The sequence below is a fragment of the Hyperolius riggenbachi genome, chromosome 8, assembly GCF_040937935.1.
Source record: "Hyperolius riggenbachi isolate aHypRig1 chromosome 8, aHypRig1.pri, whole genome shotgun sequence".
Classification (NCBI taxonomy): domain Eukaryota; kingdom Metazoa; phylum Chordata; class Amphibia; order Anura; family Hyperoliidae; genus Hyperolius; species Hyperolius riggenbachi.
The window spans coordinates 41894275-41921234 of record NC_090653.1 but is presented as its reverse complement, the minus strand read 5'-3'; the positions used below and the strand labels follow the sequence as shown (position 1 = coordinate 41921234).

The 26960-nt window shown below is 42.0% G+C and overlaps 1 protein-coding gene across 2 annotated transcripts in view; it reads right to left on the bottom strand.

The window, feature by feature from the left end:
• TNXB (tenascin XB) overlaps positions 1-26960 on the bottom strand; it is a 168387-nt gene that overhangs the window by 75516 nt on the left and 65911 nt on the right. Inside the window, exons 6-8 of one of the 2 annotated variants that reach the window (XM_068250294.1) lie at positions 23309-23572; positions 7503-9701; positions 697-780 (exon numbers count right to left, since the gene is read on the bottom strand). In XM_068250294.1, the coding sequence (XP_068106395.1) occupies positions 697-780; positions 7503-9701; positions 23309-23572 (2547 nt within the window). The remainder of the gene's footprint in view (positions 1-696; positions 781-7502; positions 9702-23308; positions 23573-26960) is intronic. The other variant, XM_068250295.1, reaches the window with a different exon arrangement.

Genomic DNA, 26960 nt, shown 5'->3' with positions numbered 1-26960 from the left:
CCTGGCTCTGTTACAGCTCTAGCACTATATTTGACCTGAGGAAATGGGCGGAAACCCTCAAAATGCGTTGCCTGTGCTTAATAAAATGCATATTTATATGATCTTCATTATTAAGATAAGCCACCTCTACTTTTATACAGTATTTTTATGTGATTTTAATCTAGTTTTATCTACCTCTGAGCGCCTTTTTACCCCTTTGTGCTTTTCACTCTCCTTGTGGAGGGGTGTAAGTTGGTACTTAGCCCTCCTTGCCGCAATAGCAGCATAGGGGGCGATATTGTGGCTGAAAACGCGAATAATCACTCGCGTTCCTAGCATGTCGGGTACTGACGGCGAAACCGGAAGCGGTCACCGGCAGGGACGGGAGGATTGAAGAGACACGGGGAAGGCACCGATCGGCTGCAGGGGGCTGAGGGAAGTCCCAGATGAGTAAAACTCATTTTTTTTGGGAGACTTAAGTGCCTCTTTAAGGGTGTTTGGTCACCCCCCCCCATTTGTAGTGTGTAATATGTTAGCACTTTATAAATAAAGTTTAATAACAATAATAAATTGTGTGCTTCTCCATTACGTCTCCCTGTAGGATACTTTGGCCTAAGAGAAATTACCATCTCTTGCTACCAATACAAGCCCAATAAGCAATAACAAATGAGAATGATACTGCAGAAACAGAAGACCATTGAATAATACTGAGTTTACCTGGAGCAGGTGTGCTCTTTGTTGGTGGTGAGGTGGTCACCTCAACAACTGCCTGGTAGGGTGGGGCGGTAGTGGCCAATGGAGCTGTAGTTGGGTGCAAAACATACGTTAAATCTTGCAGTCCATCCAAGCAACTCAGTACTATAATTTCACATTGTAAAAACCACTCCATGCTACGTTCCCCTCCCACAATGTCCATCGTTCTACTGCTCTCCTACTGTAAAAAGACAAGCTGGACCATAAAACCTTGCATGCAACATGTGCCGAGAGACAAGCTACAAAGCAGTGGGCATATATTCCTGTGTATGTATGAGGAGCAGCTGGGCACACCTATGTGTACACAGAGGGCTCTCACATACACACACAAAAATATATAGTGGATCTGTATGCTCTTTATACATACACCAACGGTAGGTCTATGTATATCATACATGTATCACGATCACAGAGTGCATTTATATAGGTCTATATTGTAAAATATACACATATAAAACATAATGACAGATGGTACGGCAAGCATGGATATGTAAATCTGTCATTACTATATATATCATACACACACATACAAACAAACACGTATACACAACGGTACTCTGTGCATGGTATAGATATACATACCGTATATATTTATGGGTTAAATGGTATAAAGGAAGTTGAAGTTTTTGTTTCATTTTGATTGGTTTGGAAGGATTCTAATTCTGTAAAATAAGGCTGCCTGCTTAAAGGGAATGTCCACTCAAGACTGAGATATCCTATCAGCCCCAACTTCAAAGTCTTATGCCATCATTTATCAAAGTTGGCCTTGAATGGGTGTTAACCCCGCCCCTCATTCTTTCCATGCCTGGTACTCCTAGTGGGCTGAAGCCGGATTGGTTATCCAGAAGATAATATTTTAGGGTACCTGCTCTCCTCATTTGAAATAAACTGGTCATTCCTGAAATATGGCCAAATCGTGATGAACTGAAGTGTTTCCACTCAGATACTGACTTATACTCCCTTATCTTATTGTTTCTTGTCATTCTTATCTATTTTTAAAAACAGATTTTAAAAGAAAAGTCTGAATTTTTTTTTTTTTATCTATTTCAGCATAAGTACTGTATCCAATAGTGCATTTATTACCACAATACATAAAATAGGAATTCCTTCAAATATGTGTATCCTTTAACGGAAAAAAAAGTCCATCTCTTAAAAGAATTTAAAAAATGTACAAAAAAATTATAAACCTAAATAAGTCTATAGAGCAGGTAGTTTGTTGATGTGTGTAGGTTGTGATCCACACCATTCAAAGTTACCCAAAAAGTCACTTCTGTGGTCTGAACAAGTTCAAATAGTAACCGCGCTCAATATATACCTCCACCAGAACTCTTGAATGGAATACGAATCACCCTTTATGGTTGGGCCTCTATTAGACCTCTATTAGATAGGTCCACATAAAAATCTGGGATCTCAACAGGTGAGTGACCTACAACCAAGTGACAAACTTTAAAGTCTTCCCGAGACTGATGTTTGTCTAAGGCTTGTAGGACACCTGTTAAGATCCCAGATCCTTATTTGGACCTAACAGGTGACCTATAACCCTTTGACAGAGTTCAATCTTCCCAAATTCTTGCCTCTTCTTAAAATTCAACCTAAGAAAGAACTCTTCATAGCATAACATAGTAAGATCATGTTCATTTTATGAATTTTAAAATTAAATGTAGATCTTACTGTATCATGCTATGGCAAGTTCTAGCTTATGATTGAAGTTAAAGAAGAGGCAAGAATTTGGGAAGAAAGTTTGTCACTGGGTTGTAGGTCACCTGTTAGGATCCCAGATTCTTATTTGGACCAATCTAATAGAAGTCATACCCTGAAGGGTTAGTCGGATTTCATTTGGGAGTTCTGGTGGAGGTTTATATTGAACACGGTTAATATTTGAAATGGTTGAAATACAGAAGAGATTTATTTATTATTATTTAGTGGCTGGATGGTGTACTGGTTAAGGGCTCTGCCTCTGACATGGGAGACCTGGGTTCGAATCTCGGCTCTGCCTGTTCAGTAAGCCAGTAATTCAGTAAGGAGTTCATTGGGCAAGACTCCCTAACACTGCTACTGCCTACTGAGTGCGCTCTAGTGGCTGCCTCGCAAGCGCTTTGAGTCCGACAGGAGAAAGGCGCTATACAAATACTGCCATACTGCCATTTATTTATGTATTTAATTTTTTTTGGGGGGGTGGGGGGACTTTGAAAAATATGAGTTTACACCACAATAAGCCTGACTAAGGGCTGGTTCACATGGGCTTCTGCTGAGCTTCTGCTTAGCATTTCGATCAAATGCTGTGTTGTTTTTTTCAAGAATGCCAGCATTTAACAGCTTAGCTTTTAATGGCTTTTGAAGGCTATTAATGGCTTTCAGGAGAGCGTTGCATTTTCTGGGCTTTTGCAGAAAGTATATGGAAAGGCTGGGCCTTTATGGGCTTTCTTTGGCTTTTTATGGGCTTTCATTGGCTTTCATGTGGCTTTTGCTGGCTTTCAAACGCCTTCTAGACGCTGCATGTTGCTTTTGAGATGAGACGAGATGCTGGGATCAACTGCCAGGCTTTCATGAAAGCCTGCAAAAGCTTGTACTAAACGCTCCAATTCACTTGCATGGGAGGGCGGTAGATCCCTAAAAACATTACTTTTAAAACGCTGCATTTAATGCCAGCAAAACGTCCGTGTGAACCAGCCCTAAGAGCTAGTCCACACTAGGTCCGGAAACGTATCCGTGGCTGCGTTTTTCAAACCGGATGAAAACCGGAGTCCCGGATACTAATGTTGATAATAGCAGCCAGCCTCACCCAAGTATAAAATGGATCCGTCTGCGTTTGCGGGGATCCGTTTTCAAAACCTGAACGGAAGGTCCGGATCTGCTGCATTTTCACGCAACGGATCAGGACCACGGATACACGCAGGGGGTAGTGAAAGCAATGAGAAAACGCATCTCCAGCTCCACAGGCAAAAAACGGATGTTAAAACGGATAGCCTGAGCTTTATGATTGGCCCAAAAAAATCCTCCCACTCCTTCCTAATGATGGAGACGTTTTCTGTCAGGGAAAAACCTGAACGGAAACTGATGCAAAACTGATGCACTTTCATCAGTTTGCAGTACGGTGGGTACTTCCCCTGATCCGGACTGCAGTGTCCGTCCTGCAACTGTGTCTACTGTGGACCAGCTCTTAATCCATTCAATAGAAAGTTTAAATCTTTAATTCAAGGAAATAGCAGAGTGGCTTGTTTTGAAAAGAGCAGGACAGCTACTTACTTCATTATGTGTGAGAAAGATCCGGGGTCAGTTTTATGAAAAATCAAAAGAGAAAAAAAAGGATGTGATCATCTTGCTCTACAAAATTTCAAATGGGAAAATGTATAGCAAGAGCTGGGAAAGAAACGGGAAATTGTCCCCAGTGACAGACCTTTTTCTCTTTTTAAAACACTGAGGAAGCGGGCTTTGACTCGCGAAACATGTTGTTTTCGTTTTTTATTAAAGAACCCATTTTTCTAACACTAGTGGTTTACTTATTCAGGTAAGCCTTTCTTCCTATCCCTTTATTGTCAAAATGTATTGATCATCTTTTTGGGGTGCCACTAGCCTGTGCATGGCTGAGTCAGTCCTACTATAACGTGAGAATTCAATTTTATATTAATTTAAACTTTCTGTCTTGGGTGTTGAGTTTTATAGCTTCCCAACAATTTTGGCTGATTTACCAAGAAGAATAGAAAGAAAGTTGGAGTGACCAATCTAATGTGATCTAGAAAACCAGGACAATTACTCCACTTCTTCCAATATATAGTCTATTGTTCTCATACCCCTTCCAACCATCACAGACTCCTCTGTGTGAGCTTGTGACAATTTGGAACAAAAATCTCCAAAACCCAGAATGTACCATATTTTTCAGACTATAAGACACACTTTTTCTCCCCCAAATGTTCGAGGAAAAAGTCAGTACCTTTTATAGTCCGAATAATACGGACTGTGTCCAGCCACACATACCAAACATATTGTGGAGTCTGCTGCCACCAGTCCAGCCCCTTGATGACACAAGAGGTACAAGGAAAGAACAAGGGGGAGATAATTAAGAGGGGGAAAGGTCCATAAGACACCCCTGCACCATGGATGCACTAGGTTTAATATTTTTCCCCCGGTTTTTGTCCTCTAAACCTAGGTGCATCTTATAGTCCAGAGCGTCTTATAGTCCCAAAAATTTGGGTAAATCTATACAGGTATGCACAATTCAGAATCCACACCTTGCACATACACATCATTCTCTGACAATATGATATATATACAATTGTGCGTTCACATTGCCTGAAGGGTAAAGGCGTTATCAGCAGGTCAGTCGCGGTGTCATTTTGCCATACGGTGAGCACAGAGCGAGCGGCAGAAGAAGAGAGAGCCTGTGAGGTAAAACTGTGATGTTATTCATCTGTAAGTGGTCAAACGGATAACGGAAACTGATACAGAGGAGGGGAAAAAAAACTGAACAAATATGAACAAAAGGCGGTAAATCAACCAAAGGGAATTTGTGGAGTATACACATAGCTTACATGACTCAAGTGGACCTGTCTCCACAACTTAAAAGAAAATCCTTGCATAGGAGATCAAATCGGCCCCAAAGCAGGAGGGACAGCCATACTATCTCAGGAAAAAAACCACATATATAATATGTTGGAAATACATATGTTAGAAATACTTGTTCTATTACAGAACATATGTATTGTACTGTCCACGTTTCGTTTTTAGTGAATCTTATTTAGTAAATAAAGAGAAAATTGTTTCAGGAATTTTCTATTTTTACTGCTTCTGACTGAAGCCAATACTGATGTTATTTCCTCCCTTTACATTTTTTTCCCTAGAAACTGCACTGTCATATCTAGCTTGCTTTGTAAACTTTTGTGAGCACAGCATAGATCGTATTTCAGCAGCTTCTACAGAGGGGTGAGGTGTATTTCCCTTCTCAGCCGCATGTCACACTGAACTGCCCTCAGCCAATCAGCGAGGAGCAGGAATGCGGAAGGGGAGATAACAAGCTTCCCTCTCCTCGGCAATGTACCAGAATAGAGCCAGGCTGACTGACATAAGATTCATTACAGCAGAAACATTTATGATTATATTGGAATGCTTGCAATGCAGACTACATGTAGACTACATAATAAGCACAGAGCAGTGGGTAAATGGAATTTGATATTGTGGCTGATAATCCCGCTTCAAAGAGGGAGCAATAAAGTTTTAGATTTTGTTTATAATGCACACTAAGATAGATATAGAAATCTGATTGGCTGCTTCAAGTGTCCCCATTAGACTAAGGAGTCCAGCATAACATTCTAGCCAGAAAGGTTTTTATCTCCCTTTCTCTTAAAATGAAACTGATTTTCTTCCAGCATTGGAATGAAAATAGAGGGCAGAGGACACTGAATTTTCATAGGTTAAAGTGCAGACAATCTTTTTCAATTTTGCTTTGCTTAGGACCAATCTTCATGAGTGATTTAATGTAAAGTACACTTTGCACCATAGAAAATGTTTTTCAAAAAGCAAAGCAAAATGAATACATAACTTTAGAGGCTAACTTGAACTTTACCCCAAATTCATATGGATGAATTTCACATGCTCTTTTACAAGCAAAGAACTGATAAGAAATGGCTTTTGCCTGACAGTTAAAGGCTGATAACAAACAGTTTCTGTCTGACGGTTAAAGGGCAGTTGCATAAAGCATCATTGGACTGGGAATGAAATTGGAACAAACTTTGTAAAGTACAAATAGCCAGTTTCTGTCTTTTGTCAGAAATATGACAAATGCCTGCAGATTAGTTGAAGCAGATAGCTCGGCTGACATGTCCAAACAGGGTAGACCCACCTTAAAGGGAACTTGAGGTGAGAGCGATATGGAGGCTGCTATATTTATTTCCATGTAAACAATGCCAGTTGCCTTGTTGATATTCTGGCATAAGTAGTGTCTAAGTTTAAACCCTGGAACAAGCATATGGCTAATCCAGAGCACCTGATCTGCATGCTTGTTTAGGGTCTATGCTTAAAAGTATAAAAGACACAGGACTGCCAGGCAAGTGGTATTGTAAAAGAAAATAAATATGATAACCTCCATATCACTCTCACCTCGGGTTCTCTTTAAAGAATAGAATCTCTCTGGGTGAACCTTCTTGAGATCATAATAATGATTCAGCAAGACTGCTGAAAGATACTAGAGGACTTTTAAATAGTCTATCCACCAAAAAAATTGCTTCATGTGGCCAGTTCTGTTCAGTGAATTGTGCATTTTTAACTGATGTCATTGGTAAATAAGAGCCATGGAGTGAAAATTAGTTGTGAAAAGCAGTTCAGTAATTGGTTGAACTGCCAAAGATTTCCTTACGCTGAAAAGACAGGTCCACATTCATGGAGACAGAGAAGTAAGATACATGTAAAACCAATAACACAGAATGGTGAAGCATTAGAGATAAAAACAAAACAAAAAACAAAACAGTTAATGGGAAAAATCACAGACAAAAGATGAGATATTTAATGTGAGGGAGAGTAGTGAAAATTGAGAGGAAGACATGTCCCAATGTTTTGCACTCTAAACAAGAAACACATTGAGACATCATCTGGTATAGCCATAATGAAACATATACAAGAGAAGTTCCTCATTTGCTTAAGAACCCAAAAGTATAGAATCTGGGTATGTGGCGGAAATAAAAAGCAGGTGACTTGGTAGACAGCCAATACAACTTCAAAGTTCCCCCTAACTTTCCACTTTTTCTAGTCAAATCGTGGTGAATTAGATGTTGCAATACCTGTTTCTGCCACCAAGGAGTAAGACTTGGATGAACGTCCCCTCAACAGCCCATGAAGGTCAAATCTGTAGCTGGTCCCTGGGGTTAGATTCTGAATTTCCACCTGTCTGACTCCTCTGTCTACCTCCATCTTTTCAGGAGTGGCACCTGCAGCGGGAGGCCATGGGTTATAAAAAATGACCACCCTGTCCCACAAAAACTCTAGACCCTCCAAGGATATGACAAGGCTGGTGGGACTCCTTTGCTGAATGCTGGGTCTTCCTTGTGCCCCAGGACTTGGTATTTTCGGTAGTGTAGGACTTTTGATGCGATCACGTTTACCATGGTCTTCACCAGAACCTGGGATCTGGTTAATAACCACAGGAGGCTTTTCTTGACTAGTTTGCCTATCTATTGCCTGTAGTACTTGCTTTGTATCTTCTGTTTCCTCCTTGGGCAAACTGGCATCTGGATTCTCTAGAGTTGGAGTCACTGTTGTGACACGTTGTGGTACATTTTCCTTCTTGTTTTTTCTCTCTGGTGTGGTCGGCTTTTTAGGAGGTGGTAAAGGTTTGCGTTGCTTTTTACGTTCATCTAATGGTGGCTTAGAAAGAACAGCTTCAGGTGCATCCAATTCATTTACATTTCCCACTGTTGTTTTGCCTTGGACCTTCACATTTTCATGAGCGACTTCAGAAGAGGAGAGGTCCGTCTCACCAACAGCCTGTACTTTTCCCGATGTCTTTACACGTGGAGCACCAGATACAGTTCTTACAGAGTCTGGTTTTCCCTTTAGAAGTTGTTCGTCTTGCAATTTAGCTGTAGTGTTGCTTAATTCCTGCACTTTACTTTCTGCTACGGTATTTCCGATATTCCCTTGCAATCGTGATCCCCCAGTGGGTTCTGAATAACCTGTAGCCCCTGGAGTCTTTTGAGGTAGACGATCATACACCATTCCAGTAAAACTGTCCGGCTTCCATTTGACCAAGTAAAGATATATGGCCCTGGACACGGATTCCACTGTTTGGTTAGCTCTTAGTGGGTAAGATGTAGCCCGTAAATAACTCTCCAAACGTTGTATAAATGTTCCGTTGTACAGAGAAAGTTTTTCTGGTAAGTTCTCAATTACGGCTTTAATGCTGGGTCCCCAAAACCTGGTTTGATTTTTGCCCTTTCCTGCAGGTTCTATAAACTCATCATAAACTTCACCTCTCCCTGTATCATTATAAACTCCCCTATCCTCATCTCCATCTATTCCCTTTCTTCTACTGGTATGAACTGTCTTTTTTATTGTAACTAAGCTAGTGATTCGTCTTTTGGATTTTGTAGGGTCAGATGGATCATCTACTATATTTTCTTTTCCTTTCAAACGTGTCTGTCCAGTTTCCATACTACTTTCTCCTGACCTCTCTGGTGTTGTCTCACTTTCTGAAAGATCCGAATGATCTTTGTGTGCCGTGTGTGATAATTTAACATCAACATGTGTTCGGGATGGATCTTCTGGGTGAACTTGGGCAGAATCTGCATCATTATTAGACTGAGCTACAGTCTTCTCTTTGAGCTCCATCTCCATAAGCTTTTTGGCAACATTGGAATTCTGCGGTAAGCGTCCTGTGCCAGAAATGCGGACTTTAGAACGGGTGGTGGTTGTGCCCTCTAGATCTTCGTCTATGTCTCCTTTTTTTAAATGGGTTGAGGGGTCTTTAGAAGGTGTTGTGATATGAGTAATGTTTCTAGTGATCATCCATTGTTCTACTTTCCTTCCAGGTAAGTGTTCTCTCCTATCATGAGGCCTTAATCTTCCAGCTTCAGGATAATCATCATCGTCATCATCATTAACTGTTGTTTTTGTTACGCCATCTTGCCCATGAACTGGTATGCTAGACGAGTAATCTGAGTCTTCAGTTTCGTGGTGGACACCGAGTACCTTTCCACCCTTTATGAGCTGGGTTCGTTGAATGGTTCTGATAACAGTTGTAATATTCTTTGTGGTTTGTATGACTTTGCCTCCTTTTTGTCCTACTGTAATGACCTTGTGAATTGTCTTGGTAGCACCCTGGTCCTCCTCACTTCCAGGTGAGAGGTCTTTCCCGGGCACTGGCTGATTTTCTTCCACCGAATGTAAGGTTGTCCTAGAAGTATGGATAATTTGAGTTTTCCCTCCAGTTTCGTGGTCCTGGTTTCCCTCCTCAAAGTTTAGATGCTTCTGTTCTTTTCCAGCTAGTAGAGCACCAAATTAAGAAGATGAGAGTTATCCTACTTATAATCAAAGCTAAAATGATCTCTATAAAGAACAATGCAGAAAAGGACACACATCTGCAAAAGTAAAATCATAGTGAGTAGTCCTGTCAAGGGCAAAAAGACTTGTGATCAAGAAATAATATAATAGCAGTGGTAACTTTTATGCAACTATGATTGAGGTTAACAGAAATATCACATGTCAATATCGTATTAAATAGTAGCTTGCAGGACCATTACAAGTACATTAAAGCTGAACTCCAGACATACAATATATATTTTTTTCAAATGTGATTTCAACCTTTTTGTAATGAGCTCAATCCTAACCCCATTTTTTTTTTTGGGGGGGGGGGGGGCATGATGGAGAATAGAGCATAGTGCTTAAAGTGGGCCCAAACTCTGGTGCAGCACACAATAAAAAGTCTTTCTTCCACATATAGATGCTGAAGAGATTCACTTCTCTTTGGTTTTGTGTTTGTTTAGGTAGCTCAACATGTCTACTTAGTTGTTATCAGCAACTGTGTGTAGACTACGGGAGCTCTGCCACTGCTGTCTCCTTAGCCAGTAAAAACTGGGGCTTAACCCATTCGGTGCCTTCTGTAAGAGTGAAACCATTTAAAACTTCAGGTTTCTTTTAAGGATTTCTACGAATTGTATTGAAGATTTTTTTTTCCATAAAGATTATCATGATATGGTTAATCTTTTAATGCGGAGAGCAAGGTATGAGTTTAGTTGTGCTTTAAAGCAGGGCTGTGGAGTTGGAGTCGGAGTCGAGGAGTCGGAGTCGGGGCAATTTTGGGGACCCAGAGTCGGAGTTGGAGTCGTTGATTTCATAAACTGAGGAGTCGGAGTCAGGAGTCGGAGTTGGGCGATTTTTGTACAAATTCCACAGCCCTGTTAAGTATTAGACTAAGGAGTCGGAGTCGAGAAGTCGGGGACATTTTGGGTACCTGGAGTCGGAGTCATGGTTTCATAAACTAAGGAGTTGGAGTCGGAAGATTTTCGTACCGACTCCACAGCACTGCTTTAAAGTGCATGTCTGTGTTATACATGTGGCCTGGAAGACGGCCACAGCTATTCTTCCCAGAATTTCAAGCCTGGTCTCAGACACACCCCTTACATGAAAAAATGTCTTACAAAAATGATCTACATGACTGAAGCCATGCATGCTCATACACAAATATATAGTAAACATTCAAGTATAGTAAACTAAATGTCCAGGTCCCGGCCAAGCCCCATTACAAGAATATGGGAGCAATGCCTGGTATAGTAAACCCTGATATAATAGAACTTCTGTTAAAGTAAACCTGTTTTTTCGCCCCTGTGGTATCCGGCTATAGTGGAAAGTGGGCGGAGTATGCCTCATACGTCAGTTAGGACCCATGAGCCGTGGTTAGTGGGTGGGCTGCCAGCCACTTGTAGCCTGCTGGCTATGTGCACACTACTCTGGGCCTGAATGGATTACCCCAAAAGCACCAGCCAGTGAGACCAATGCTTCCTGTGTGAGCAGCTGCCTGATTGCTGAGGGAATTTCCTGTCATCTGTGACTTGCTTGTGCATGGCTGAAAGGATACAATATCATCCAGGCTGCACAGAAATGTGGATAGAGGCGCACACTATCAATACTGTACCCGTATTATCGGGTGAGACCTATACTTCCCGTGTAAGGTGCTGCCTGTTTACTGAGGAAATAGCGTGTCATCTGTGACTTGCTTGTGCATGGCTGCATTGCTACGGTATCATCCACGCTGCACAGAAATGTGGACAGAGGAGCCCACTGCCACTGTCAGTACTGTACTTGCATTAACTGGTGAGACCTATGCTTATTGCATCCCCTCATTGTGAGCACTGTGCATTTTGATCTATCTGTGCTTACTTGCATATACTTTATGTGCTTGAGTATGACCATTTCTGATATAGTAAGCTACTTTGCCCGGTCGCTTGGAGTTTAACCCATCTAAGTTGAAAATCATAAGACATGGAACTATAATTCTCTTGCAGCACCACCTGTTGGTGAAACCTGGAATAGCAAAGTCGTCCTATGGGCACATGAGCTTGGATGGATTATCTACCACTAAATAGTCTAATCTTCAAAGGAGCAGGGTAATCTGTAGCCAAGAGAACTGCGTCAGGGGGAGACCTTTGCATTTTACTAGCTAGAGAAGCCTGAGCAGGCCCCGAACCAGCCATCCACTTAACGCTCAATAAACAGCGGAATGCTAAGAATGACTGATAATCTGATGTTTAGCTGGCAGGTGGCCGGGGATAGCTTGGCAGCTTCTGAAACCATGGCAACAGAAAACAAGCATTTCCTCAACAATCGCTTTGTTTTGCCTCCAATCAACCAAAGACCTCTGTGATGGTTGAGCTGTGGGATTGTAGCAATGCTGCTCTGTACAGATTCATGGGATAGCTGAGTGTTTGGCACAGCTGGATCTGTGTTGTAATCCTCTGGCCTCCAGTATGCGAGTGATGATGCCTGTTGCTAATTTCAGCAGATCTGTAGCTACAAGGAATGGGCCCAAATTACCAGAAAAAAAAACACTAAATTATTTTCCACGAATTTTAAAGCGGACCTGAACTCAGAACTTCCTCTCTGCTGTAAAAGATAAGCAGCAGCATAATGACCTTCAAGTAAAAAAAAAAACATTTCTTTGTTACAAATCCTGCAATACATCTGCAGTGTGTCTACTTCCTGCTTTCACAGAAGCAGACAAATTGTTAATATCCTGTGTTTACCAATACGCTGCTCTGCCATGGCAGAGGAGTTTTCCTGAGCTGACACAGCTGAGAGATGAAATTACAACTTGTGATTAGACACAGATGAGGGGGAATAATACAGGCTAAACTCTAAATACATTCAGGGTGCATTTCTCTCTGTTTTCCTTCTGTCCTGTACAAGAGTTCAGGTCCACTTTAAAGCTAAACTCCTACGTCAGCTGGAAGATACTAACTGATTGGCAGCATTTCAGTCCATCCTAAACTCTGTTGCTTCTGAACAGAGACATTTTTAAAGAGGAACTGTAACCCAGGACTGAACTTCATCTCAATCAGTAGCTGATACCCCCTTTCCCACAAGAAATCTATTCCTCTTTCTCAAATAAATTCTCAGGGACATCTGTATGGCTGATATTGTGGTGCACACACAAGGTAAACCTAGGCAGCTGCCTAGGTGCCAGTAGGAAAAAGCCGTTATTTCCCACAATTCAACGAGGTTCACAGACAGCAAACTGTCAGGACCTTGGTTCTGACATCACACTGTGGGAGGGGTTTCACTGCAATATCAGCCATACAGACCCCCCTGATGATCTATTTGTGAAAAGGCAAAGGTTTCTGGTGAGAAAGGGGGTATCGCCTGGATTGTGGTAGATTAGTATGTATAGGTTTGGGTTAAGGATGGGTATGGCTGGCTGAACGTAAGATGTTTAAATGTTTTATACATGCTCAGACTCTAGATCAACAGGATAATGCACCAACCTTCTCATTGAGGTAGACTAGTATATATAAGATGGAATGACGTGGCTAACCCAGAAATGGGAAGGGTATGTAAGGAAAGGGGGACGTTTATGGTATTTGAACCATGCACACATCTAGTGAAATTATAAAATAAAGCTTAATTATACATGTTCAAACAATGATGATGGCATTTTGCAGCGTTGGTGTTTGGCTATCAAGCTACTACGCCATAAGCTGATGACCTCCCCATACCAAACATGCATCTGAGCTTGAAAGAGAAGAAGAAAAAAAAAAAGAAAAAAAAGAAAGAAAGGGGTATTGGCTACTGTTTGGGGTGAAGTTCAATCCTTGGTTAAAGTTCCTATTTAATTCTAGTATAATTTCCATCTGCAACGTATGCTCTTGTGAAAGCATTCTTTTCTCATCTACTCTTTACCTCTCTTGAAATAACCATAGGGTAGATCCCCCTTTGTCCCTGGTCACCGCCCTCACCAAAAAAAAAAACCTTTATATTAATGGTCCAAAAAGACCTCACACTCTGGTTTCTGTCTAGATGCCTGTTGGCTCCTGAAAGTAGCCACTGCATCACTGCAGATGTCCAGCCTCCAAAAATGATTTCTGGGAGAGGGTGTGGCCTCATGCCACTCACCCATTTTCTTTGCTGCTGACTGAAGAGGAGGTGTGACTGTTGTAGCCCTCCTCCTCAATACAAAGGGAGAGAGGAATTCAAATCAAAGCTTTATTTTACCATCAATGGATTTAAAGAGTAACTGTCGAGCATAAAATCAAAAATTAATTCTTTATTTTTATCTGGTAAACAAGTAATAAGGATGCTAATCAGGCAATCCAAAAGTTAAACTCTCTATTACTTTTCTTGTTTATAAATGATCATTCCCCAGTTTACCTGACTCGTATTTGGTACACAAAATTTGGTACACAAAAAGGAAGTTGCAGGGCATGCTGGGTTGTCTTTTTTTGTTTCTTTATTTTCCCTCAGACTTAACTAATGTACAGAAGCAAAAAAAGGACAACCCGACATGCCCTGCAACTTCCTTTGTGCGGCAACGTACCAAATAAGAGTCAGGTAAACTGGGGAATGATCATTTATAAACAAGAAAAGTAATAGAGATTTTAACTTTTGGATTGCCTGATTAGCATCTTTATTACTTGTTTACCAGATAAAAATAAAGAATTGATTTTTGATTTTATGCCCGACAGTTTAAAGCACAAACAGACATAAGTGGGACAGCAGTAAGGGTAGAAACAAGCAGTAGTCTGACAGCCATTTTGCGGGAAATACCGCTTTGTCAGAGGCCCTATACAGCTGCATAGGCCTCTGACAAAGCAGTATTTGCCGCCTTGTGTATGTATACCCTCCCACCAGTATATTAATTGGTGGAGGCCCAGGGGAAGGATTTTGGTGAGCCAAGAGAGTTGAGGAGTGTGTAGCCTAGGTGCAATGGCCCTTGGTGGGGCAGTGCTGAGGAAAATAAAAGACACTACGAGGGTTTTCAGCCCCATAGGCGTCATGCCATATTGAGAAGTGAGAAAGGGAGAGATTTTTGAAAAGTGGGAGATACATGGGACAGGAAAAAAATGTGTGGTGTTTTTTTTTTTTGGGGGGGAGGGGTGGTGGTGGACCGGTAGGAGGTATAGGATGTAGCCAAAACAATGATGGAAATTGACTTTTTTCACTCCTTCTCAGCCCTATATACAGGATAAGCGTCTTATCTCCTCTGTATCTTCTTCCCACAGTCACTTTGGTAGCTACCCTTGAGGAAATTCATGTTATTTGGGGGCACTGAACTAGAATTTGGATGGCCCTTTTTTAATCTCAAATATGCTGTAATTGCTTTATGGAGGGGGGAAGTGAAGCAGATGTAAAAACATCTGGGAAACTGTCCACAAATGTTAATTGTACATCACCACAGGAAATGATGATGCTTTATAAATGAATAATAATAATAACAGCAGCAGTGGCAAGAGGTTGTCTCTAGAGAAGTCCTGGACAAAATGATTATTCAGAATCCATCCCCTGGTAAAAATGCATCACGTGTTGTTGGCTGCCAGTGGTGCCCCATTTTTAAGGATCATTTTTTGGAGTGACTGGGGGTCTATGAGATCTCTTAAGCATGACATAAAAATAATGCCTAGGGCATAAATATAAAAAAATGATTTATACAAGAGGAGTATCTAAAGGAGTATCACTGTATCAGAAGCATATATATTTCATATTATTTTGAAGCCTCCGCTTCCAGTATAGATCCTAGTGTAGATCGGCAGATGTATCTTGTGTATCAGTGTTGGTGGCAGAAAGGATCACATGACCGGAGCTTCTCGTCCCGATTTAACGTACTGGGAGTGTTCTGCACACATTAATGCCTTTTTATACAGATGGGATAAGGGGGCAGATTTATATAAACTAATGCAAGGAAAACAGAACTCGACCAACAAGGGAGAGGATATCCAGATTAATGCTTTGCCAACCGCTCCACGCCAATTCGAGTGAACGGCAGCCCCAGGATCGCTCAACGCCAATTGGCGTGAAGTCCTGGGGCGGGGTTTTGCAGGAGATCGCGGGTGCCGATCGTCGCTAGCAGACTGTTAGACGGTGAAACCGCCATCTATTTACAATGTACAGCACTGCGATCTCAGGCAGCGCTGTACTGGGGACAGCCGTTATACTCGGCTATCCCCTTGGGAGGCACAGAGAGTAATCGGCTCTCGGATGTCAGAGACGATCGCTGGGATTGTAGGGAGGTTTAAGCCTAATCTACTGAAGGGGTTAAGGATTTTGCTTGGCTGCTCTGTGCAACTGTCCCCACGTCTGCCTCACCTGTTTAGCACCAGATTTTCTCCAATTCCCATTGAGCTGGTTTGGTTATATATCTATATCTACCCCCAATGACCTGTATGCAGTGCTGACTGGAGTTCAGCTTTAATATTGATCGATAGTATTATTGTCTGTGCCATTTATGTATTTATGTGGAACCAGACCAGGTCCTTGCAGCTGACCCTACACTCAGCACAAATAAATATTCCATGAAGTTTGGTTAGTGGTACGTTTGTTCCCATTTGTGCTGTTGAAGATTGCAGTTGTTTTTTCTCCAGACAATATCATCACCCAGCCCCCGTACCACAGCCTACGGACATGAAATTGGTACTGTTGGATAGTGCTGTGTTTGTGCTCATTGTTCTGCAAAAATTATCATATTATATTTTATAGTTTTTGAGATATTCATGTTTTTATAAAGGTCAAATGTTCACTCAGCCCGCCCCCCTCCCCCATCGCAAAGGCTGAGTAAACTTTTGACCTTTGTAAAAACTTTAATATCTCAGAAACTATAAAATATAGAATGATGATTTTTGCAGCACAAACGAGCACAAGACACAGCACCATCCAACAATGCCAGTTTAATTTCTGTAGGTTGTTGTGTGGGGCGGCTGGGTGATATTGTCTGGGAAAAAAATAGTTGCTATTATCTTCAAAACAAAAGCAGCACAAATCTTAATTTTTGCAATGGGCACAAACGTAGCACTAACCAAACATGATGGCATTTTGTATACATGCTGATTTTAGGTGGCCCACCAGAACCCCATATCAGGTCTACAAAGCAAACTGGTTTCCTGAAACAGCAATGAGTCTAAACACTTTGGCTTTAAATCACTAAGACACATTCAATAGAAAAATAAAGGGTCGGTAAAATACTGTATTCTGTGTTTTAGACTTTTTTTCCCCCAAATTCTCAAAGATTTTCACACATGCGGCAATAGTTCGGTAATTTACCAAAAAAACTGCATAACAATTCAAGATTTGTACCTCGTGGTATTTCATTAGGTATTTTAACTCATGAGGTATTTCATTTGATATTTGATGCAGTATTGCAGTGCATTATTTATTATACTGACAAGTAAAGTGCAAGTCCAAGCTGCATAACATTAGTATTTGTATTAGCTCAAATAACCATTTTAAATTACTACATAATAATGTTGTGAAATTAGAGAAATATGGTTTTATCTTTAACTTTATTTTCCTGAACAGTTTCATCTGTATTCATCTTTTCTCTGCTTTGTTTCCTCCCTTCATTAACTTTCCGAATGGCTGTTTGAACGTTACCGACAGCTCCAGGCTGGACATACTGAACATCTCACTTGTTTTACTGCATGCCCTAATCTTTGTGAATTGATTATGATGTATTTACCTCACAAGTTAATAACTTACTTCACAAGTCGTAAATTTACCTCAGAAGTCGATAATTTACCTCCCAAGTTAATAATTTACTTCACACGTCGGAAATTTACCTCAGAAGTCGATAATTTACTTCACACGTCGGAAATTTACCTCAGAAGTTGGTAATTTACCTCACAAGTTGGAAATTTACCTCTCAAGTCAGTAATTGACCTCACAAGTCGGATATTTGGTAAGTTACCTCACAAGTCAGAAATTTAACTCACAGGTCCCTAACTTACCTCACAAATCCCTATTTTAACTCCCAAGTCGGTAATTTTAGTTTTCCATGCATTAACAACCTTAGTGAATTAATATTTTACAAAATGTTTGGTAAAATCAGCAGTTTTCTGCTTACTGCATATGCTAATGCTTAGTGAATTAAAGCCTCTGTGCTTAAATCCATAAAATCCATAAATAAGAAACAGTTGATGGACTGGCACGGCCTGTAGAGGGGAACCTGCAAACAGAAATGTATTGTGATAGGGTAAAGTTAGCAGTGTTCCGATGACGTCCAACGAGATGCTCCAATCGCTGCAAACATAAAGGCATGGTCACAGTGTGCGTTAGTCACGGTACATTCCCCAGGTTTCTACAGCTCTTTTTGTCCTCAAGTGAAAAAATCCTCCGCCAGGTCCTCCTACTCTTGGGCCCTGGAGAAGGGTTCTCCAATTGTGACGCCTGAGGTCCCGTGCTGAACTTTATGCATGTATCGAGCTACCACCAGGAGGTTGGGGACTCCATACAGTCTCCCCTAAAAGATGTGCAGCGATGTGACCCTCACACAGTGGCATAGCTAAGGAGCTTTGGGTCCAGTGCTAGTTTTACATTGGGTACCTCCAAGCATTCTATACATAAGAATTCATATGGCCCAACAAAACCTGCCAAGGACATTCACAGTATGAGAGGTGTAAGCAGTTTTTTAATGATTACCATTAAACAAACGATATACAAAAGTGATCATTACCAGCATAGCACCATTGTAGAGCTACAACTGTGGCTGTGGGAAGGCCCCTAGTGGGCTCCTCTGGTCTAGGGGGCCCCATTGCGGTTGCAACCTCTGCCCCCCCCTATTGCTACGCCACTGTCCTCACAGTTGTGTCACATGACCAGAGATTTCCATGAAGGTATCAAAGACAACAGTAAAAACTAGGATTTTTATTTACTTAAAAAAGCTCTAGTTCACCCTCCCATTTTCTTACTGCATATGATTTGTAAATTTGTATTAATAAGCAATGTACAAAGTTTTGTGCATTGCATGTCTGTACTTTTTGCAATAAATGTATTTAAAATACATGGATGGCTGATTCCTGTTGCTTCTCTGCCTGTTGAGATAAAGATGACAGGGATGTTTCACTGGAGAGAAAACAGTCCAGACTCCTCCCCCTCTGACATCCACACATAAAGAAGTCTGAGAGGAGCCAGGAGGAGGCAGTAGCCGGTCTCACCCTGATAGATCAGATTATCAGACTTTTCCCTCCTGCTTCCTCTGCTCAGAGATTAATTATTTGTGGCCAGCACTGCAGCTATAGCTTAGTCTCATGATGATAAGAATATACTGAGCTGCAGCGCTGGCCACAAAGAGAAAATATAGATACAAAAGAGGGAGGAGCTGGAGGGAGGTGCCTTAGCCAGGTAAAAACCCTTCTTCATGGCGGGCTGTATGACCAGCTTTTACTGTGGAATTTCTGGATCAAATATGAAGATTGTGTGAGGGATGGAATAGTCCATTGTCCAGGTTTACTGACTAGTAAAAATTTAGGAGGGTGAATTAGACCTTTAAAGTTTACCTGGCACAAACGAGGGAAATTTAAACTGAGCTTATGATGAGCAAATAGATAACCAGAGCTTACCTTCACATGGCATGCTAAAATGATCCTTAGCTTCAGAGATATAGGTTGCTGAAGTAATTGGCAAAATCACAATTTTTTTCTAATACACGTTAACCGTGGCCCCTGCCCTTTCAGGAATCCCTCCAGGCCCTTAGTGAGATGGGCATCTTTCATTGGTCTCCGCCTGAAGGACTCCCTTGCAAGCTCAGCGGCTCAGCCTCTCATTTCAAAAAGTCTACTTACTAGAGTTAGGTTGAGTTTCACTACAACACAATGGTGCGTTTGCAGCATATCAGGAGTGGATACACTGTGCCCTGTCGTGCGTCTGTTACAAACCTTCCACTACTCAGCATTGTGCCTCTGTTCCCATGTCAACGCTGCTGCCACTGTTGCTGGGCTCCACTGCACGGGACACTCAGCCAGCATATACATCGGAGTCCCGGCACAAGCAGGCTCCAATTGGATTGCACTGCCTAGCAACGGGGAGGATTCTCATTGGTCCACCACTCAGTAAACCAATGAGAAACCTCCCTGCTGCTAAAGAGGATTCTCATTGTTTTCTTGCCATCCAATGAGAGCCTGTTTCTGACTGGGTTCCGATCTACAGGTCCTTCTCAAAAAATTAGCATATTGTGATAAAGCTATGATTAAGGAGCCTTGAGCTCCGATACGCGTCAGCTTTTTTACCTTGTGCACCCACTGATAATAAATGGAGACTTTTTTCACCCAGCCATTGGTGTAGCGGATCCTTTCTACCCTGCATATTGTGATAAAGTTCATTATTTTCTGTAATGTACTGATAAATATTACACTTTCGTATATTTTAGATTCATTACACACAACTGAAGTAGTTCAAGCCTTTTATTGTTTTAATATTGATGATTTTGGCATACAGCTCATGAAAACCTTAAATTCCTATCTCAAAAAATTAGCATATCATGAAAAGGTTCTCTAAACGAGCTATTAACCTAATCATCTGAATCAACTAATTAACTCTAAACACCTGCAAAAGATTCCTGAGGCTTTTGAAAACTCCCAGCCTGGTTCATTACTCAAAGCCGCAATCATGGGTAAGACTGCCGACCTGACTGCTGTCTAGAAAGCCATCATTGACACCCTCAAGCAAGAGGGTAAGACACAGAAAGAAATTTCTGAACCAATAGGCTGTTCCCAGAGTGCTGTATCAAGGCACCTCAGTGGGAAGTCTGTGGGAAGGAAAAAGTGTGGCAGAAAACGCTGCACAACGAGAAGAGGTGACCGGACCCTGAGGAAGATTGTGGAGAAGGACCAATTTCAGACCTTGGGGGACCTGCGGAAGCAGTGGACTGAGTCTGGAGTAAAAACATCCAGAGCCACCATGTACAGGCCTGTGCAGGAAATGGGCTACAGGTGCCGCATTCCCCAGGTCAAGCCACTTTTGAACCAGAAACAGCGGCAGAAGTTCCTGACCTGGGCTACAGAGAAGCAGCACTGGACTGTTGCTCAGTGGTCCAAAGTACTTTTTTCGGATGAAAGCAACTTTTACATGTCATTCGGAAATCAAGGTGCCAGAGTCTGGAGGAAGACTGGGGAGAGGGAAATGCCAAAATGCCTGAAGTTCAGTGGTCTGGGGTGCCATGTCAGCTGCTGGTGTTGGTCCACTGTGTTTTATCAAGGACAGGGTCAATGCAGCTAGCTATCAGGAGATTTTGGAGCACTTCATGCTTCCATCTGCTGAAAAGCTTTATGGAGATGAAGATTTCATTTTTCAGCACGACCTGGCACCTGCTCACAGTGCCAAAACCACTGGTAAATGGTTTACTGACCATGGTATTACTGTGCTCAATTGGCTTGCCAACTCTCCTGACCTGAACCCCATAGAGAATCTGTGGGATATTGTGAAGAGAAAGTTGAGAGATGCAAGACCCAACACTCTGGATGAGCTTAAGGCTGCTATCGAAGGATCCTGGGCCTCCATAACACCTGAGCAGTGCCACAGGCTGATTGCCTCCATGCCACGCCGCATTGAAGCAGTCATTTCTGCAAAAGGATTCCCGACCAAGTATTGAGTGCATAACTGAACATCATTATTTAAAGGTTGACTTTTTTTTGTTTTAAAAACACTTTTCTTTTATTGGTCGAATGAAATGTGGTAATTTTTTGAGATAGGAATGTGGGGTTTTCATGAGCTGTATGCCAAAATCATCAATATTAACACAATAAAAGGCTTGAACTACTTCAGTTGTGTGTAATGAATCTAAAATATATGAAAGTCTAATGTTTATCAGTACATTACAGAAAACAATGAACTTTATCACAATATGCTAATTTTTTGAGAAGGACCTGTATATACCGTCCGTGTGTCCAACTGCAGTGGAGCTGAACGGAATGGGGGCAGCAGGGGAGGACCCAAGATGACACAGAAGACAGATGAGTATAGCACAGAAACATATGCAACAACAGTGGCGTAGCTAAGGAGCTGTGGGCCCTGATGCAAGTTTTACATTGGGGCCCCCAAGCGCTCTATACATAACAATTGATACGGCGCACCAAAACCTGCCAATGGTAACTACAGTGTCAGAGGTGCAAGAAGGGGATGGTGAACAGTATGTTAGTGATTACCACTATTCAAAGTATCTATAGAAGTGATTATTATGAGCACAGGACCAGTAGAGTGCTAATACTGTAGTTGAGGGAGGGCCTTTCAGGGCCCCTCTGACCCAAGAGCCCGATGCGGTCACAACCTCTGCAACCTCTATTGCTACGCCCCTGAGCAACAAGCTTAGTGAGAATAAGGGTCCGTTCTGATAGGCTTACATCGATTCCGTTGGCAGGTACTAAACTTGCCATCTGTTTTTGCACATGTAATCATTTCTATCTCCCATGTACAACTTTGTATTAAATAATGCAGAAAAGGGTGAGAGTTCCAAACTGCCACCAAGCACAGCCTGCCACTCCTTAAAGCAAATCTGAAGCGAAAATAAATGAATAAGATTGTGAATTGTATGTGTAGTACGGATAATAAATAGAACATTAGTAGCAGAGAAAACATATATATTTATTTTCTGCTATATAGCTTTATTTACAACATCGCCTCCATCTGTCAAAATTGCAGTTTAGAATCCAAATGCAATTACCTTTTTCCCCTGAGTTATCTCCTAGGAGTTAATTTTTATATTCTCTTTACAATAACTTTTACAAGTGAAAAAATTACCCAAAAGTTGGTGAAAAAGTACAATCAAAATTATTTTGAGTATTTTCTTGCTTGCTGGTGGATTAAAAGACATTTTATTTACAACAAGTTGTGAAAATATCACCTAGGAGAAAACTCAGGAGAAAATGGTAATTGCATTTGGGCCTCTGTCTTTTAAGCTTTAAAACAAAGTAGAAATAATGCCCATTTGAACTCTCCTTCAGTAAAACCTTATCTCAAGCTGTCTCTCACAGATTCTTGGCTATTTAAGCTCTTCAGAAAACAGGACTGAGTTCAGCCAAGTTAGTTGACAATCTTAGAGAAGCTCTTTTGCAATGCATAGATGATAATAATAATAACTCAAGTTTTTTGTAATTCTTCCTGAGTGTAACGCTTCCTTTACTGGAAAATAATATGCGACTCTTTGATCCTAACGTTCTATGATCTGTTCTACACATACAACTCATTATCTCACAAGTTTATTGTTGCTTCATATTTGCTTTAAATCAACTTAGGCATGTGCTTAGGGCCAGGCAGGTGTTTAGGGCCCTGCCATCTCTACTAAGCCCCAACCACACTTTACTGAGAAGGCCAAGTAGACCTCAGGAGGAGCCCCAGCTGCTGTCTTGTCTTGGGCTTTGATCCATCTCTCCACCAGGAGAAATAAACCATGGAATGGAGGCAGAGCCAGGAATCTCTCCAGGAAAATCCCACTACTAGAGTACCCAAGATATGTAACAAGCTCTTGACAGACTCAACACACCAAACTCCACCCACGGCTGAAACTTCAGCTTAGTATGGAGTGATCCTTTTATTTATGGTGATTCCAGGCCATTCCCACTCCTCTGGATTTGCACTTGTCCTCTCCACCCCCTCCCCCACACCAGTACCCTTGTGTCACCTGTCACTGCAGTGGTCTCTGTGTCCAGGCTGTGCTCTGTTCCCTTCTCTGCTCTCAGCACGACTCTGTACTCTGTATTGGCATCCAGTCCTGGCACTCGGATCCTGTCCCCCTTTCCAGGGACCCTCAGTTTTCTCTCCTTGCCATTGGGATGGATCAGCGTCACAATGTATCGATCAGGAAGAGACTGGGGTTTCTCCCATCTTATCAACATAGAGACATTGGTGACTTCAATCACTTGGAGGCCTCGCGGGGTCTCAATTCCTAAAGACAAAAGGAAACACAGAGAATTGAAACGTAGTCACTCAGACTGGAAGATGCAGACTTGTCACTGGAAATGAATATCAACAGCTATTAAGGTGCTTAAAGGGATACTGTAGGGGGTCGGGGGAAAATGAGTTGAACTTACCCGGGGCTTCTATTGGTCCCCCGCAGACATCCTGTGCCTGCGCAGCCACTCACCGATGCTCCGGCACCGCCTCCGGTTCACTTCTGGAATTTCTGACTTTAAAGTCAGAAAACTACTGCGCCTGCGTTGCCATGTCATCACTCGCGCTGATGTCACCAGCAGTGTACTGCGCAGACACAGACCATACTGGGCCTGCGCTGTGCGCTCTTGGTGACATCAGCGGGAGCGAGGACACGGCAACGCAGGTGCAGTGGTTTTCAGACTTTAAAGTCAGAAATTCCAGAAGTGAACCGGAGGCGGGACCGGAGCATCGGTGAGTGGCTGCGCCAACACAGGATGTCTGCGGGGGACCATTAGAAGCCCCGGGTAAGTTCAACTCATTTTCCCCTGACCCCCCTACAGTATTCCTTTAAGTTAACTCTTTTAAATTATGGTCCAATTAGCCCCAAAAGGAATTTTTCCCTTTTGGGGCTAATTGGACCATGCCTTGTAAGGGTTTTTCGCCTTCCTCTGGATCAACAGGGATATGTGAGGGAGCAGGCTGGTGTTGTACTGTGTACTGGTTGAACTCGATGGACATATGTCTTTTTTCAACCAAAATAACTATGTAACTATCACGGATTCTTTTAAGGTAAGCTATATTTGTGCACCTCAAAAGCAGTTCTTAAAGAGGAACTCCAGTCAGAGGCGCATGGCATAGTACCAGACCTATTTTTGTATATGCTATGCCATGCGCCTCTGTACACAGAGGCGCATGGCATAGTACCAGACCTGTTTTTGTATATGCTTCATCTTATTGCCTGAGGAAGCGGGTCACTCCTGCAAAACGCGTTGCATTTTACTGCAGTATGTAAATAAATTGTTTTGCTGAAAATTGATCGGCATTTTCTTGTGTGTGCCCGGAGGAGGTAAGTCCACCACTACCTCCTCACTTTGAAACGTTTTAGATCTTTTTATCCTTCTGGCGCCTCTGTATCCATACTACAATGCTCTCTGAGAGGTTGGTGTGTGGTGGGGGTATGGACAAAATACCATTCACTGAGCCCATTCACTGAGTTGAGAGAATGATTTCTCCGTTTACATTCATTTGGGAATTTACTTTGGTGCTTGGGGTAATATGACTGTTATTCATGCAATAATAAAAATGGGGAGATTTTTCCGCAGCATTAAACCCAAGGAAACCATATGGATTAGTTGCGCAATGTCCATTGGAGTACTCAGTCCACTAAAGGACCACAATCGCGGTAAAGTTTTTTAAATTTAAAATACATGAAGACACTTCAATAAAAAGTACATTTTTACCAGAGCAAAGTGCTGTAAATTACTTTTCTCCTATGTTGATGCCACTAACAGTAGGTAGTAGAAATCTGACAGAACTGACAGGTTTTGGACTAGCCAATCTCCTAATGGGGGATCCACGGATTTATTTTTATCTTGTGAAGCACTTAGTAAACAGCAGGTGCTTAGTTCAACTGTCAGAAAAATGTGCAAATAGGTGGTGGGGAGGAGAGGTGCATCTTAAAGATCCCGTTCAGGGAGTGCTTTTGTAAAGAATACATGAAATACCAAGAATCCCCCATGAAGAGACGGACTAGTCTAAAACCTGTCAGTTCCGTCAGATTTCTAGTAACTACTGTAAGTGACCGCAACATAGGAGAAAAGTAATTTATAGTTCATTTTACTCTGGAAGGAACATACTTCTTATTTGTATGCGTTTACATGAATTTTAAATTCTACAATTTTTCTTGATCGTGGTCCTATTCATGGCCTAAATCACAATCGATAAAGACTTTCTTTATAGTATAAATTCACCAAAAAATAATACATTATATTCCAAGTCATTTGGCCAGGAAAATGATTTCCCTGTTTGCTTTAACAGCCTGTTTAGATGTTTTGGCTCCAGTTACCCGTTAAATATATAAAGCCTTGAATAAGGAGGCAATGACCGGTTCTCTTGCCATAAAGGCATTCGCTTGCTGACCGCCAGCCAAAGCAAAGGGGAAAGATTATCAGTGAGACAAATATACTGGTTTAGCACAAGTTCAGAGAGAACCGTAAACGTGAAGGGTATTGAATTCTACCTTTTTGTATTATTATTTATTGCCCTTGGCAGTCCGAGTGCCAGCGGTGGTATTTACAGACTGAGGTGAAAATTGGTGTTACCCGCCGCATGTTTTTCCTACTTAGGAAATAAATGATCTTATAAATCTGCCTCTCTTCTGAATCACTAAGAGCCTCCTCCAGTCTCTTTCGCCTCATTGATATGTTTTTTCCGAAAGGACGAAATCTGGACGTTCGATCCAAGTTCTGTTGGACGGATCAAATGTTTCCACTAATAAAGATCTGAATGTGGAACGCAGAACTCGCTACCAGTCTGCTTGTCAACAGGAATTCAGCCTCTGGCCGCTCACGGGCTGGCTTATGGCTCTGCCGAGGGAAGCGAGGGCGTGTCTATTCCCAGCATGCTTTGCAAGAGCCATAGTTTTTTTCCAGAGAGGTCACATCTGCCTTATGTTTACGCTTTCCTGCCTTTGCCATGTGTACCACAACCAATTCCGGGTATGCCTACAGCGTACTCGGTGAATAAACGGATTCCGATTCTGATTCTGACATCTGAAAGTGCACTGAAGTCAAGTATGCAAGATATTAAAAAATGTCATATCCATAAGACTGGGAGGAGAATCGAGGTGGCATACATCTCTCGATCTGCCACCAGATTGACCATCTGATCAATGAGGGATCGATAGCCTAACCACACATTGCAGACAGATTTCAGTATGAAATGTATTGGAAATCATCCCAGTGCTGCTGTCAGGTGCCCCCACCCCTCATCTTGTTTAGCCATGATCCAATAGACAGTGACCGCCTGACATAAACGCAACAGTGATGGAAGGAGAAGGAAGATAAGCCAATAGACATTTATGTGAATGTTGAACACCTTGCCACCACTGTTCTGGGATCAAGATCTGGCTGGCTATCTCCATTGCCAGATTCTGGTATACTGGATGCATCTAGAAAATCTCAAAGACTTGTGATGGCTGCTATACTCACCTCAACTGCAAATCCAGCGCAGGAGACTTGGGCGCACAGGGAGTAACTTCGGCGCCGTCAGAAGGCGGAGCTGAAGTTACTTTTTAAAACACAATAATTCGGCTTCCAGCAATTGCTGGAAGCCGAATCATTTTATTCCCCACCATCCATGACAGCCTGGAGGGGGGAATAGTATTTAAAGAGAAACTCCAG